This window comes from Adiantum capillus-veneris, chromosome 15 (assembly GCF_014529385.1).
Source record: "Adiantum capillus-veneris isolate H3 chromosome 15, ASM1452938v2, whole genome shotgun sequence".
Taxonomy (NCBI): domain Eukaryota; kingdom Viridiplantae; phylum Streptophyta; class Polypodiopsida; order Polypodiales; family Pteridaceae; genus Adiantum; species Adiantum capillus-veneris.
This window is the reverse complement of record NC_140945.1, coordinates 61273559-61287981: the sequence shown is the minus strand read 5'-3', so window position 1 is coordinate 61287981 and position 14423 is coordinate 61273559. Positions and strand designations below refer to the sequence as shown.

General features: G+C 44.9%; 1 protein-coding gene across 2 annotated transcripts in view; it reads right to left on the bottom strand.

Annotated features, from left to right (window-relative positions):
* Positions 1-1536: 1536 nt before the first annotated feature.
* Positions 1537-14423, bottom strand: part of LOC147440760 (uncharacterized) — a 54955-nt gene continuing 42068 nt past the window's right edge. Inside the window, exons 3-6 of one of the 2 annotated variants that reach the window (XM_086482597.1) lie at positions 2798-2966; positions 2631-2719; positions 2314-2465; positions 1537-2171 (exon numbers count right to left, since the gene is read on the bottom strand). In XM_086482597.1, coding sequence (XP_086338723.1) covers positions 2061-2171; positions 2314-2465; positions 2631-2719; positions 2798-2966 — 521 coding nt within the window. In that variant the 3' untranslated portion in view covers positions 1537-2060. The remainder of the gene's footprint in view (positions 2172-2313; positions 2466-2630; positions 2720-2797; positions 2967-14423) is intronic. The other variant, XM_086482598.1, reaches the window with a different exon arrangement.

The following is a 14423-nucleotide window of genomic DNA, read 5'->3' as shown; positions in this document are numbered from 1 at the left end:
CCTTGGCAGTCTTCAAGGTCTGAATAGCTAGAGATCGGTCCTTTGTAAGAGATTCCGCAATGGCCCACATTGCCTTCGCATTAGCCGCATCCCAATCGACACACGATTTGAGATATTCAAGGCGGGTGTCCCTGTTTGGGGGATCCCTCTGGGAACGAGGCTCCGAGCCAGTTGACAACATCCGTGAGAACCAGAGTTGCATAATCAAATTCTAATGAGCATAGTTATTTCCGTTCAATTTGTCATTGGCGCTCGAGCAAGGGGGGACCATGATGAAGTTGCAAGATATGGAACTCCGGGAACCTTCTCGCACTCCAAGTGTGGCCACACTAACACCAAGCCGATGAATCTCCAATGCCGAACCCAACCGATCCACAAAGCTTTGCTCACAAGGCGCTCCAATACTCAACCCACTGAGGCAATGCCTAATCTCTCCCTCTTTGCACGTTGAGAGATAAACTCGACTACACACAACCCGCAGCGTTTCAAAACGTTGGGCTCAATGCAAAGGAGACCACCTGTCGCAACACATTTCAAAATGCAGCACAGAAAGAGAGCCACCGTTGTGCCTAGCAACGTTTCATAACACAAACGGACAGGGGGGGGAACTGTTGTTGTCGACGTCTCAAAACACGAAAGGAGAGAACACGCTCAAGCAGGTGAAAATGTTACCAAGCGCTAGCGTTTTAAAACGCTAGTGACTAAGGGAAAAAAAACGACGCCGATTTTGGGCAAAGTTTTAGAACGCTAGAGTAAGGAAGGGCAACGACAAGGGTTGGAGAGGAAAACACTAGCGACGAAGATAGTCTTCTCCTCTCAAGGAGCTGCTCCTCCACGCCAAGGGCTTCACACGCTAAGCTCCACCAAGAAGCTCTGTTACCATGTCAAAGTCGACGATGCGAAAGCGTAGAGACCAAGGGGAGAGAGAGAGAGAGAGAGAGAGAGAGAGAGAGAGAGAGAGAGACTCCTGAACCAATCAACCTTGGCAATGAATAACTAAATGTGTATACAATGGAGGCAAGGGGTTGCTTATATCATAACCTCAGTAAATTGCCCTACCCAAGACTTTGGCAAATAAGTAAAATAAATACCTAAAAGCCAAACGAAATAATGGGATCACATTGGGCAGCTCACTTGAGATGCCAAAACTCTAACAGATGTTCCTCTATTGAAATTAGAGAATCCTTCATTTATTAGACAACACATTTCTCCTATAAGATGTGGAGAAAACATACTTGACTTTCATCTTCTTTGGTACAATGCCTGGGTTTGGCCATGCAAGTAAGAGCCCTAGTAGACGAGCTAAGAAGGGTCTTCACCCTGAGATGCCTCCCTCGTGCAATAGCTAAATATAGTAATGATTGTTGCAAGAACAAAAAGAGAATGAAAGGCAAGAGTAACTAGCAAATTTAACACCCGCAGGATTTAGTGCGACACTCTACACAACGTAAACAAGAAATCACACACCCCACTCCATGTAAAAGCTTCTTAAAATCTTGCCTAATTGCCTACTTCAGCAACTGATAAAGGCCAAGAAGCAACACACACACACTTTTTATCAAAGTTCAACAGGATGAAAAATGCTGGACTTGAGCATTAGCAACAGCAAGGATGTGCTGACAAGCCTGCATGTAATAAATACAAGCGAAAGATGGAGCTATATCTGCATTGGTAAAAGGAGCACCATCCCTTTCCAAGCATTTACTGCTCGTGTTTTGGCGGTGGCCAAGCCTAATACAAAGCAGTCCCCAAACCAGGTTGTAAGTGAACTGGCTGAATTGCACACATCAACCTGTCATCAAGCCCACAACTTCTACAAAGCAATCATAGGTATAATTGCTCCCACAGCCGATGGAGATAAACGGAAGAAACAAGGCGCTACCTATGGAAGACTAGGATCCTGGCGGTGAAGAAAACTGAACAAACCACAGGGGCATAGGATCCTGATAGAAAGTGGATTCCATGAATCTTGCCAACATCCAAACTAAGTGAGGAGTTCGACGTCCACCGTGACCTTGGCCAGGCTAAAGGCCAAAAGCAGCCATAAAAAGCCTTCCTGCTCATGAGTTGTGCATATGCTTGTGCAGTAATGAAATGAGACACTTCTTTGCTAGTTCCAGCTTCTCCTCCCCTCCACTTGGTACATACCACTTGGACACAACTGAGACCACCTACACAAAAAGTAATAATAATTAGTGTGCATTAAGATGCCAGCTCAATGTCTGTTTGTTTCTTATGAAAATGTGCCTGCATGTAGTGTGACCACTTAAAACCAAAAACTTGTGTGCTGCATAATCCTGGTGTTGTTCATACCTGGCCAGTTCCATCAATATCAAACTTGGATTCTCCAGAGAGGCTCAATTCTCGTTGGAAACTTTCTTCACCTTCAAAAATAGAAGGATTCGCAGTCGATTGCAACTTTCCTGGAATCGAAAGGGTCCAGATGGCATATATGCAATCTTTGCCTGGAATACAAAAAGGCACAGTTTTCTCTGTGAAGTTGAAAGAGAAAAAAAGCAATACACTCCACTTTCACAAACTCTGAAAGAAGCCTCTGCCAGCAAAAAAGACCTCTCCCTTCCCTCCCTCCAAGAAAAACAACCCGAACAATTGCAACATGGGTGACTTACCAGGTTGTGTCGCAATCCTCTCAGCATATATATCAAGGAGGTTCAATTGAGCATTTGCGGCTGCCAGAGTTTGTAACCAGGCAAGCAACCTATTAAGACATTGTTTGACCTATGTTTAGACTAAGCAAATTACATTCAATATAATCTATACTATGGCAAGGGCGCACTTGTCCTTTCCTTGAAGACAGACAAGTGAGTCTTGGACCTTGACGTCATGATACACAAGCCTCCATGCCTCCAACAACTTCTCATCCATTCCGAATTTACAGACTGATCCAGGAAGCACATCTCTCAACATGTAAAGTACATCTTCTAATTGTTTGGTACGCTTCAAATCTGTGAAATCAATCTCTCTCTCTCTCTCTCTCTCTCTCTCTCTCTCTCTCTCTCATCAGCTGGAGATTGAGACTGGTAGATTCAGAGGGATACCAGCAGACAACAGGATATGCCGTTTATGCCAGCTAGAGCCACAGACAGAGCTACATTACGTATGTCATTGCACAGTGTACTATGAGATTCGGGGCCGTTTCCACTGCTTATTCAGAGAGGGTTTCGGTCCTTTCTCTAGGGTCATGAGTTATGAGGATCAGAGATGTCTTGGGCTATATCTACTTGAGTTACACAGATATAGAGACACTTTACTGGGGAGAGCTAGAGAGAGACAGTCCCAGAGACGGATTACAGATTTTTTTCTCACTAGATATGGGACAGCCAGAGGAGCAGCCATCACTGCAGAGCTCCGCCCACACTCATTCGACCACTACCGGCACTCTCATCGACCAAGCACTGGAGCTACGGAGATCCAGACGGCCACGATTGAGGAGAGGGTCTACACAGCATCGACGGAGACTACAGCAGAGGATTCAAGCCATACTCTCTCGACATCCAGAGTGCAGATGAGGATGGATTCTAGTAGTAGTACTGTAGTAGTAGTATTTTTGTTCTAGTCTTTTGTACCCACGCATGGTATCAGATTCACAACTTTGTAACAGTTTGGCCTCATAGGTCATTTTGGCCTTTTGAAGACGTTAATATAACATTTCATTTCATTTCATCTCTCTCTCTCTCTCTCTCTCTCTCTCTCTCTCTCTCTCTCTCTCTCTCTCTCGTGAAGAGACATACCTTTTCATATGTACCTATTCGTCTCCTATATAAGGAGCCCTTGTATCACACTTTCAATCAATCAACACAGAGTCTTCTAGTCTTGTTTCCGAGTACAGTTCAAGTTTCTTAAGTCTTAATCATGAGTTTAAGTAATTAATGAAAGATTTTTAATGAAGGATTAGCAACTAGAATCCTTACAGTGGTATCAGAGCAAAAAAAAAATCCACGACCCGAAGGTTGTGAGCCTCCCACCCTTGCCGCTACACTCTACCCTCTCCCGGAGTTGCATGGAAGCAGCAGAAAGATGGAATACACACAGACAAGTATGATGTAATCTGAAACCCTCTATTCTAAATACATATAGATAATGACCTACTGGAACACATCCTATCCATAATCTGACCAACAACAATGAATTGGTTAGCCCATCCATAGTGTTTTAGACGTCTGATTGGTTCCCTGCCAGATGCATGTGCATTGAACTCCGACCTACGGGTCCAAACACCAATAACTTGAACTCCAACACAAGGGCCCAAATTAATTAGGAAGCATTGCTTGCCCCTCTCTGCCACTCACAAGCCTCTCTCTGGGTGAAGCTAGTGGTGACACCTTGTTGGGTTAAAGGCCCAAATGGCCCCCTTTAATGTACATTTTAAAGGTTACTAACCTTTGGCCAAGTTCACATTGAACTTGGCCACTAACTTATTGAATGGTCCTTATACAATAATAAAGGGATAGTGAGTTTTTAAAAAACTCACTCACTTATCCCCTTGAGAAACTTACGTGTCCTCTCTCTTCTGCTAGCGCTTCCTCTCCTGCTTGCCTTCGCCTCCCTTCTCTGCACACACACTGCACTTCCTCGCGTGCTCTTTCACTTGCCCACACCGCTGCGCGCTCATCAACTGGTATCAAAGCCCGATTAGGGTTTGTCCCCAAACCTGCAAACGCTGAATTTCAGCCACAGAAGGTCAACTTTCACGCGAGATTTTGCAATTTCCTCGCCAAAGAACTCGTCCCCGAACACTAGAGAGCTCCCGGCAACCAAAATTGACCTAAAACAGGCTGAAATTAGGTCAAAAACAGGAAATTACAGGTTATGACAGCAAAATACAGGTTTTGCAAATGATGTATTAAGGTGTGGGGATATTTTTGCTAAGTCTCCGCTACCCGAAAACCCTGAAATTGCCAAAAAACAAGCCCTAAAACAGGTTTTAAGCAAATTTCAGATTTACGCAGGTTTTTGCAAGTGTTTTTATGGTGCGATTACATTGGGGAAAGTGCAAATAGATGCAATCCACGCACATTTGACAAATTTTGTCGATGTATGACCATCTGTGGCTCAATTTCATGCAATTTTGATGCTACAAATTGGGGCTTTTGTGCTTGCATGCTTCTAAAGGCTGTGTATTAGCCTTATGTATGTCTTCTGAGGTTAAAAACAACTAAATTCGTTGTTTTCGAGCACAAATTCGCTCGCTGAAATTTCTTGCGCATAAATTTCAAAAATTGAATTTTGTGCCCAAATCGTCCTATTTTGCCCCAAAGTGCTCCTGTGACCATTTGGAGTTGTAGTGCACATCTCTGTGAGGCTATACTCCGATTTTTGCGCATTTTGCCCAAAAATTCAGCGTATTATCCCTCTTATTTCCTGCAGCTATGGCCTCATCTTCTTCGGATGTGAAGAACCTCTTCGAGATTAGGAGGTTCGATGGAATAAGTTTTGATCTTTGGAAAGACAGGATTCAGGGAATCCTATTTCTTAAGGATTGCGAAGGGGCACTTGAACATGTGAAGCCACAGAATATGACAGATGAAGCATGGGTTAGCATGAACAGGAAAGCCGTTACATACATTAAAATGGCCATGACAGATGAGATCGTCATTGATGTGAAAGGTCTCATGATTGCTTTTGATGTGTGGGAGAAGTTAAGGAAATGTATGAAAATACAACGCCTGTCAACCAGGTGCACTTGATGCGAAAACTTGTTGGCACGCAACTAGATGAGTCCAAGAGCGCGGCAGAGCACTTGTCATTGTTCGCAGGTACTTCGTCGCAGTTACAGGATTTTGGCTTGCCCCCTTCTGATGATAAGCTGAAAGCTATATTCTTGCTTATGACCTTACTTGAGTCATGAGAAACTTTGGTGGTTTCGTTGTCCAATAACCCCAATTTGACCTTTGATGGTGTTAGGGGTTCTATCTTGAATGAAGAAATCAGGAGGAAAGCAAGCGGAGAGAGAGGCAGCTCTGCCAACATGGTTAGAGGCAGGACAAAAAAGAATGCTTATGCACAAAGGAGTAAGAGTAAGAGTAAAGAAAGGGGAAATGCAAGCAAAGGCAAGGGTGATGTGACTTGGTATCAATGTGGCAGGAAAGGCCACTTTGTCAGATGATGATGCTTATGACTATGATGCCTCTCTCAATGTTCATTCACAGGACATGCAGATCACCAAGAGTGATCTTATTGATGCTTTGTTGACTGTCAATGATGCATTGTCCCAGACTTGAATTGTTGATTCCGATGCTTCATTTCATGTGACACCTATCAAGGAGTGTTTCTCTACTTTTGATGTAGGCAAGCGTGGCCATGTATACCTTGGAAACAATCATGCTGTTCCATTGAGGGTATTGGCACTGTGCATCTCTCCATAGATAGCACAAATGAGCTTGTCTTGCATGATGTTAGATATGTGCCGGGAATCAAGAAGAGTCTGCTTTCTATTGGCCAGATGGATATGCATGGTTACAGCATCTTGTTTGAGAGAGGATCATGGAAAATGACCAAAGGCTCAAGGTTGATTGTAAAGGGCACAAAGAAAGGGACACTTTACTGCATGCATGGAAAGGCCGTGTTGGGCAAGTTTATTGCATTGGCTGAAATTAACTCTCACATGGAGTTGTGGCACAAGAGGCTTGGCCATATGAGCCAAAAGGACCTTTCTAAGCTTTGTACTTTGAACAAGCTTGATGCTAAAGGCACAAAGCTTGATTTTTGTAATGAATGTCAATATGGCAAGCAAGTAAAGTGTTCTTATTACTTTGGTGTCTCTCGTAAATCTTGTGTGCTTGATCTTGTACATTCTGATGTATGTAGCATGCCTACTAAGTCTATGGGTGGTGCATGTTATTTTGTCTCCTATGTTGATGATCATTCTAGGAAAATTTGGGTTTATTTGCTTAAGTCTAAGGATGAAGCCTTTGCTGAGTTTAAAAGATTTCATGCATTTGTGACCACCCAAACTGGTAGAAAGCTAAAATGCTTGCGTACAGACAATGGGGGGGAGTACACAAGTGCTAAATTTAACAAGTTTTGTGAAAATTTGGGCATTAAGAGGGAGCTTACTGTGCCATACAGCCCCTCTTCTAATGGTGTAGCTGAAAGATTCAATAGGACACTTTGTGAGACGGTGAGATGCATGCTGTCCACAGCTAATCTCTCTCATGGATTTTGGGGAGAAGCTTTGAAAACTGCAGTGCATATATGCAATCGATCCCCTCACATGTCTTTGAAAGGTGAAATCCCTGAAGAGGTTTGGTTTGGCAAGCCTGCTTCATAAGATCACTTATGCATTTTTGGTTGCGAAGCTTTTGTGCATGTTAGACCTGAGTTGAGGAGTAAACTAGATGCGAAGTCCATTAAAGGCCTCTTCATGGGATATGGTGAAGAAGACGAAATGGGTTACAGGATTTGGCTACCTCAGCTCAAAAGGGTGTACGCAGCCGGGATGTTGTTTTTAATGAGGCAAGGCTGCTTCAAAACAATTGTGCCTCAAAGCATGACCATAAAAGGGTGAAATTTCAGCATGACCAACCACCTGTTAGGCCTATTTTTGACCCTCAGGATGCACCACAAATGGCTGAAAATGTAGATGATCCAGTGGTGTTTGAGCCAGATGATATTGGACAGCAAATTGAGGCTCCTGAAGGGCATTTGCAGCCAAGAAAAAATGCTGAAAATGATGTACAGCAGCCCATTGTAGATGATTTTGTCGTGCCACCTGATGTAAACCCATTGCCGGATAATGTGGATCATTGGGTGAGGCGGTCTACTCGTCAAAGACGGCCTATGAGTCGATATGACCCCTCTTTGCATTACATTATGTTGACAGATGAGGGAGAGCCTCTTACGTATAAAGAGGCAAAGACATGTGAGCACAACGACAAGTGGGGGCTTGCTATGCAGGAAGAGATTAAAGCTTTGCATGCTAATCATACTTGGGATTTGGTTGAATTGCCCAAAGGAAGGAAGGCTATTCCTAACAAATGGGTGTATAAAATCAAAACTGTTGATGCAAAACCCAAGTATAAGGCAAGGCTTGTGGCAAAGAGATATGTTCAAACCAAGGGCATAGACTTTCAGGAGGTGTTCTCTTCTGTTGTGAAGATGACCACTTTGCGTGTACTGTTTACCATAGTGGCTGCTCTTGATTTGGAAATGGACCAAATGGATGTACATACCGCTTTCTTGCATGGTGATGTGGAAGAAGAGCTTTACATGAAGCAACCCGAGGGTTTTGTCATCCCTGGCAATGAACATTTGGTATGTATGCTCAATAGAATCTTGTATGGGCTGAAACAATCATGTAGACAGTGGTACAAGAAGTTTGATCGCTTCATGCTTAAACATGGTTACAAAAGAAGCCATGCAAACCATTGTTTGTATACCAAACATGATGAGGATGGCAGCCCTATTATCCTTGTGCTTTATGTAGACGATATGTTGATAGCTGCAAAGAAAAGAAGCACTGTTGATGCTCTTAAAGGGCAGCTGAAATCTGCGTTTTCAATGAAAGACCTTGGGGCAGCTGAACATATACTTGGAGTGCGTATTACACGGCAAAGAGACAAGCGCCTATTGTATTTGTCGCGAGAAAAGTACATTGAAAAGGTGCTGGACAGATTTAACATGGCTGAAGCAAAGCCTCTTGGTGTGCCATTACAGCCATATGTTAAAATCTCCAAGAAGGATTGTCCCAAGTCAAAGGAAGAAGCCAATGACATGCAAAGTGTGCCTTATGTTTCAGCTTGTGGTTCACTTATGTATGCTATGGTTGCTACTAGGCCTGACATAGCCCATGCAGTGGAGGTGTGAGCCGGTTTATGGCTAATCCAGGCAGGTTGCATTGGGATGCAGTGAAGTCCATTATGAGGTACTTGAAAGGGACTAAAAACAAATGCCTCTGCTATAGTAAAGGACCAATGAAGTTGAAGGGATTTTGTGACTCTGACATGGCTGGTGATGTGGATACACGGAAATCCACAAGTGGCTATGTATTTACTCTTGCTGGAGGTGCTGTTTCATGGTGTTCTAGATTGCAAAAGATTGTTGCATTGTCTACATCAGAGGCTGAATATATTTCAGCCACTGAGGCTTCCAAAGAAGCTATTTGGTTAGCACGCCTATGCAGTGAGTTTGGTTTGCCTGCCAAGGCACCTATGCTTGGTTGTGATAGCCACAGTGCCATATGCCTGACAAAGAACGCCATATTTCATGCACGCACAAAGCATATTGATGTGTGGTATCACTTCATACGAGAAGTGCTTGAGGATGGCCTTATTACATTGGTTAAGGTCCATACATCACAAAATCCAGCCGATGCTCTCACTAAGTGCTTACCCAAAGCACAACATCATCTATGCATAGAGATGGTGGGAGTCACGTAGCTTAAAGGCGCCATTTATGCCTTTAAGTGGGAGGTTGTTGGGTTAAAGGCCCAAATGGCCCCCTTTAATGTACATTTTAAAGGTTACTAACCTTTGGCCAAGTTCACATTGAACTTGGCCACTAACTTATTAAATTGGTCCTTATCAATAATAAAGGGATAGTGAGTTTTTAAAAAACTCACTCACTTATCCCCTTGAGAAACTTACGTGCCCTCTCTCTTCTGCTAGCGCTTCCTCTCCTGCCTGCCTTCGCCTCCCTTCTCTGCACACACACTACACTTCCTCGCGTGCTCTTTCACTTGCACACACAGCTGCGCGCTCATCACACCTGTCATGACTAGAAATCTGACGTCGAGGCCACTGTGGCCACCGCCACGAGTGCCATGCCGATCTCCTCTATCAAATCGTTATTACCGTAATCTCTGTCCAGCTTGCCTTTATCCTTGTCTTCCTGTGAGTTCATGCTTTTGCCTTTGGCTTCAAACTCTCGAGCCAAACAAAGCGTCGAATCACAATCATGACTGTGGTCGTACCTCCCGTGTATTGAGGCAGCTAACTAAGTACTGGTATTGCCATCCTTGTCCAACTGACCTTTGCCGCTGTCCTCTAGCGAACTCCTCCATTTTCTTTTGACTTTCACAAACTCGAGCCAAACAATTTGTCAGGTTCCTTGAGAACTATGTCGACGCATAGGCTCTAAATGGATGGTTGACGATCCGTTATCCATAGCTTTTGGTTGTCTTGGTCACTGTCGTCACGGGTGCTCGAGCAAGGGGATGCCATTTTGAAGTTGCAAGATCTGGTACTCGGGTACCTTCTCGCACTCCGAAAAATTGGTCGTACAAACCAAGCCGAAAAAGATCCAAGCCGCTTCAACAACTCCACCGCAAAGGGAACTCCACACGCAATGGGCTCCGCACAATCTGCTATCCCTCTCTGAAACCCGAAACTCTGTTCACCGATAGCCGCTTCGCACGTTTGCCCTGTGGTAGGTCTCAAACAAATCCAAGCTCCACAATAAACTGTGCATAACAAGGGCTAAGAGTTCCACCCAGGCCGATAAAAAATTGCCCAAGCTGCTCCGAAGGCTCGGCACGACCCCTCTTTGGGCTCCAATCTCCTCGCTCCAATCGTCCAAGCCGGTAAATCTCCAAGCAATTTCACTTTCCAAGCCGATCCACTCCATTTTGCACTTCTCCCCAAGAACAGGCCTCCAGAGACCCCTCCTTCCAGGCTGATCCTTAAGGATCTCTAAGACCACTGAGCTCCAAGTTGCCTTTGTAAGCAAAACATGGGCTTCAACTGTCCCTACCAATCCATGGAAACTTTGACCCCGTCACTGTGACAACTCTGGGGGTTGTCGTCGTCAAGTCAAACTATTGCCGGAGTGGGCAATCTTTAATGCCGGCGGAGAGGGGGCATGGTCGAGTTTGTCGTCAAGGGCACAAGGGGGTATGCATTTTAAAACGCAGAGCCTAGAAGGGGGAGGCCAAGGTGGTACAGGATTTTGAAAAAGCTATCGCTGCCAGCGTGTCAAAACGCTTACGGGAGGGGGAGATTCTACAGCGCAAGCAGCGTTTCAAAACGCGAAGGGGTGGGCAACGCTGCAGGGAGGGGTACTGCGTTTCAAAATGCTCTTTGCAAGGGGGTTACGGCGCCGCTATATTGCAGCGTTCTAAAACGTAGGCGGGCAGGGGGAGCTTTGTGGCAGGGGGAGCTTTGTGGATTGCCGGCAAGGGAGGGAGGCGCGTTGGGGGGAGGGGCAGCTTTTTGAAATGCTGCAATGCAAAGGGAGTCGACGACAACAGCTTCTCTTTAAGCCAACGTTTAAGAAACGTTGCAGGGTGCTGCTTCTTCTGCCGCTCCTCTTCTCTGTGCTGCTCCTCCACACCGAGGCCTTCAAGGAGCACACAACTCTGATACCATGTCAAAGTCGACAATGCGAACGTGTAGAGACCAAGGGGAGAGAGAGAGAGAGAGAGAGAGAGAGAGAGAGAGAGAGAGAGTCTCCTGAACCAATCAATCTTGGCAATGAATAAGTGAATGTGTATGCAATGGAGGCAAGGGGTTTCTTATACAGGAAGCCCAGTAAATTGCCCTACCCAAAACTTTGACAAATAAGTAAAATAAATACCTAAAAGCCAAACTAAATAATGGGACCACATTGGGCAGTTCACTTGAGATGCCTAAACTTTAACAGGGAATACACGAGAGAGAGAGAGAGAGAGAGAGAGAGAGAGAGAGAGAGAGAGAGAGAGATTGTTGAAACAACCAACCCTAGCAATGAATTGATGATAATACAATGGGGGCAAGGTGGTGCTTATATACTCACCTTCGCAAATTGCTCTACCCAGACTTTGACAAATAAGTAAAATAAATACCTAAAGCCAAAATAATATTGGGTTCACATTGGGCAATTTACTTGAGATGCTAAAACTAGATGCTCGTTGTCACCATACCATGAAGAGAAGTAGCTTCTGCCAATAGCACTTGTAGACGACACAACAGCACCTTTATCGAACATTAGCTTACAACACTAAGCCATGATGATGTTAGTGTCACAAACTGGTGATGTAGCTTCCTAGTACACACACACACACACACACACATGTCCTGCATTGTTGACGTGGCAGGCGTCGTACGGACGCCTCCGCAGACTGCACCGGAAAACATGGAAGCCGTACGGACATGCTGACTTGGCAGATTGCGTACGGAAAAAAAAAGCAATTGTACGGCAGCTTTTGGGGCTGTTTTTACTCTACGCAATTTGGCGAGAGAGAGAGAGAGAGAGAGAGAGAGAGAGAGAGAGAGAGAGAGAGAGAGAGAGAGAGCTTTAGTTTTGCTTTATTTGCCAAGCAATGGCTTGAGAGAGAAATTGCTTTATTTTTATGAAGCTTTTGGGGCTCTGCTTTTGGCATCCCTTGTAACTCTTCACAAGTGTAGTTGGGCTCCCAATCTGCAGAGCATCTGGACGCAGAGTCTGTGAGTGAGACCCAATCACTCCCTTGTACTTTGTACAACGGATTAATTCAAAAAGAAATACCGAAAGGGGCGCCAATCTTTGGGGCCAATATCTCTAGGCACCGAACTTTGCCAGGCCGGGTCGAATCAATTGTGAATAGTGAACTGTTTTGAAGTGAATTCCTGTTGTGTCGCGGTAGAATCTTGACTTGGAGTGTCCAAGTCTGTTACAGTGGTATCAGAGCACGGCCGATTTCTCTTCTTCCGGGAAATCCGATCCTTTAACACGGCACTTATGGATTCAGACAGAGATCAGTCGACTTCCTCTGCATCCGGAGATGCGCGAAGAGATCACGATGAAGATTCACGCGAGGAGCACGGCCCGCCTCGGCCTACTCAGGCGGAGCTTGAAGAGATGGAGCGTCGACGATTGATCGACAATGCAACAAAGATGATGCTAAATTTTGCGAAGGACCCGAAATTTGCAAAATTTATGACCCAGACCTCCTTCGATGAGGTGCACTCACACTGGTGGCAAACCACAAAACCACCCCTCAAACCGGCACTCAAGAAACCTCCTACTACAAGGATGTTTACAGAGCAAGAATTAGAAGAGGTGGTTGATACACGGATTTCTCAACTTTTTGACGTGCAGAACAAAGCTGAAAAGCACAACAAAAAGCAAAAGAAAGGAACTGACTTCCTGGGTTATTTGGGTCGGCAATCTGCTTTTGCCTTGGCAAGAAAGCAGAAAAAGCATGTCAGATTTGAAGGAGTATCCAGTTCTTCTTCTTCTTCTGCTGACAGTTCTTCTAGCTACTCTGACTCGAGCGAAGAAGATAGAAAAGGGAAAAAGCGAAGCAAAAAGCAAAGCTTTGGAAAGGGCAAGAAAAAGGCAAAGAATTCTAAATCTCGCCTAGTTTCGGACAGTTCTACTGAGGACTCGTCTTCGGATAGTTCGGACTATGTTGCCAAATTGGCTTTATCTGACAGAAAAATAATTCTGAATGAATTATTGGATTTATAAGTGAGAGGGTTTTCTCGCTTGGAACACCAAGGAAAAATAATTCTAAATGAATTATTGGAATTTTAAGTGAGAGGGTTTTTCTCACTGGAGACATCCGAGTACAGAGTATTCCTAGTGCGTCATTTAAAGTAATAACGGGAACACTGAGAACGGGAATATCTGTAAGGCCACCAGGAACGGGTACTTCTGATGCGTCACATCGGATGGGTGACAGGGAGCATCGAAAAAAAGTATCCGACCATCCAGGAACGGACATCTCTGATGCATCATAGGATGGGTGACATAGAGCATCGTGAAGGAGATTGTACCGTAAGTTCGGTAGGAAAGGACTAGGTGATGGGTATTCCTGATGCGTCACAAGGTGGGTGACGGGTGCATCGGAAAGGGAATATCCATAGTCGGGAGGAAATTCCGAACTGTGTTAGAATTGTGCACAAGGAAAAGCAAGCACTTGAATGAAGATGGGTTCAGAGGAAACTTTGAGGAAAAACAGATGCTTTCTGAGAAAGCGGGATTGCTTTTCGGGAAAGCAGATGCTTTCCCGCGAGGAAGTTTATGTTTGCATTGCAATTGTGCGTGTGATTGCATCCAGGGACGCCTGGGAAGTGCTGTGAAAGCATTGTTTTTAACTTATAAGGTTTTATTGAGTTTTTGGGCAGGTTCAGACTATTTTTTAAAATACGCCGGCCGCCCATTTAATAAGTGGGCAGCCATCTCATAAATAAGGCAACAGATCAGCCAGCGTTTTCTCTCTCTCTTTTTCTGGCAGAACGAAGAAAAAAAAAAACCGGCCGCGATCTCTACGCGAGCAGCTATTCGTGCCCGTGGCTAGGAGCTATAAAAGCATCACATGCCCTCACTCAGAGAGGAGGACCAATCTTTGCAAGGAGGAGATGTTGTTGCAGATTTCAGCCGTAAAGAAGACGTTGCCGGTGATGCCCATGGCTGCCCCAAGTGTACCAGATGTCGCCAAGACCCAGTGCGCGAGTTCCCTCGCGAAGAAGTGCCTACGAAGCGTGTTTCCATCGCGACAAGTT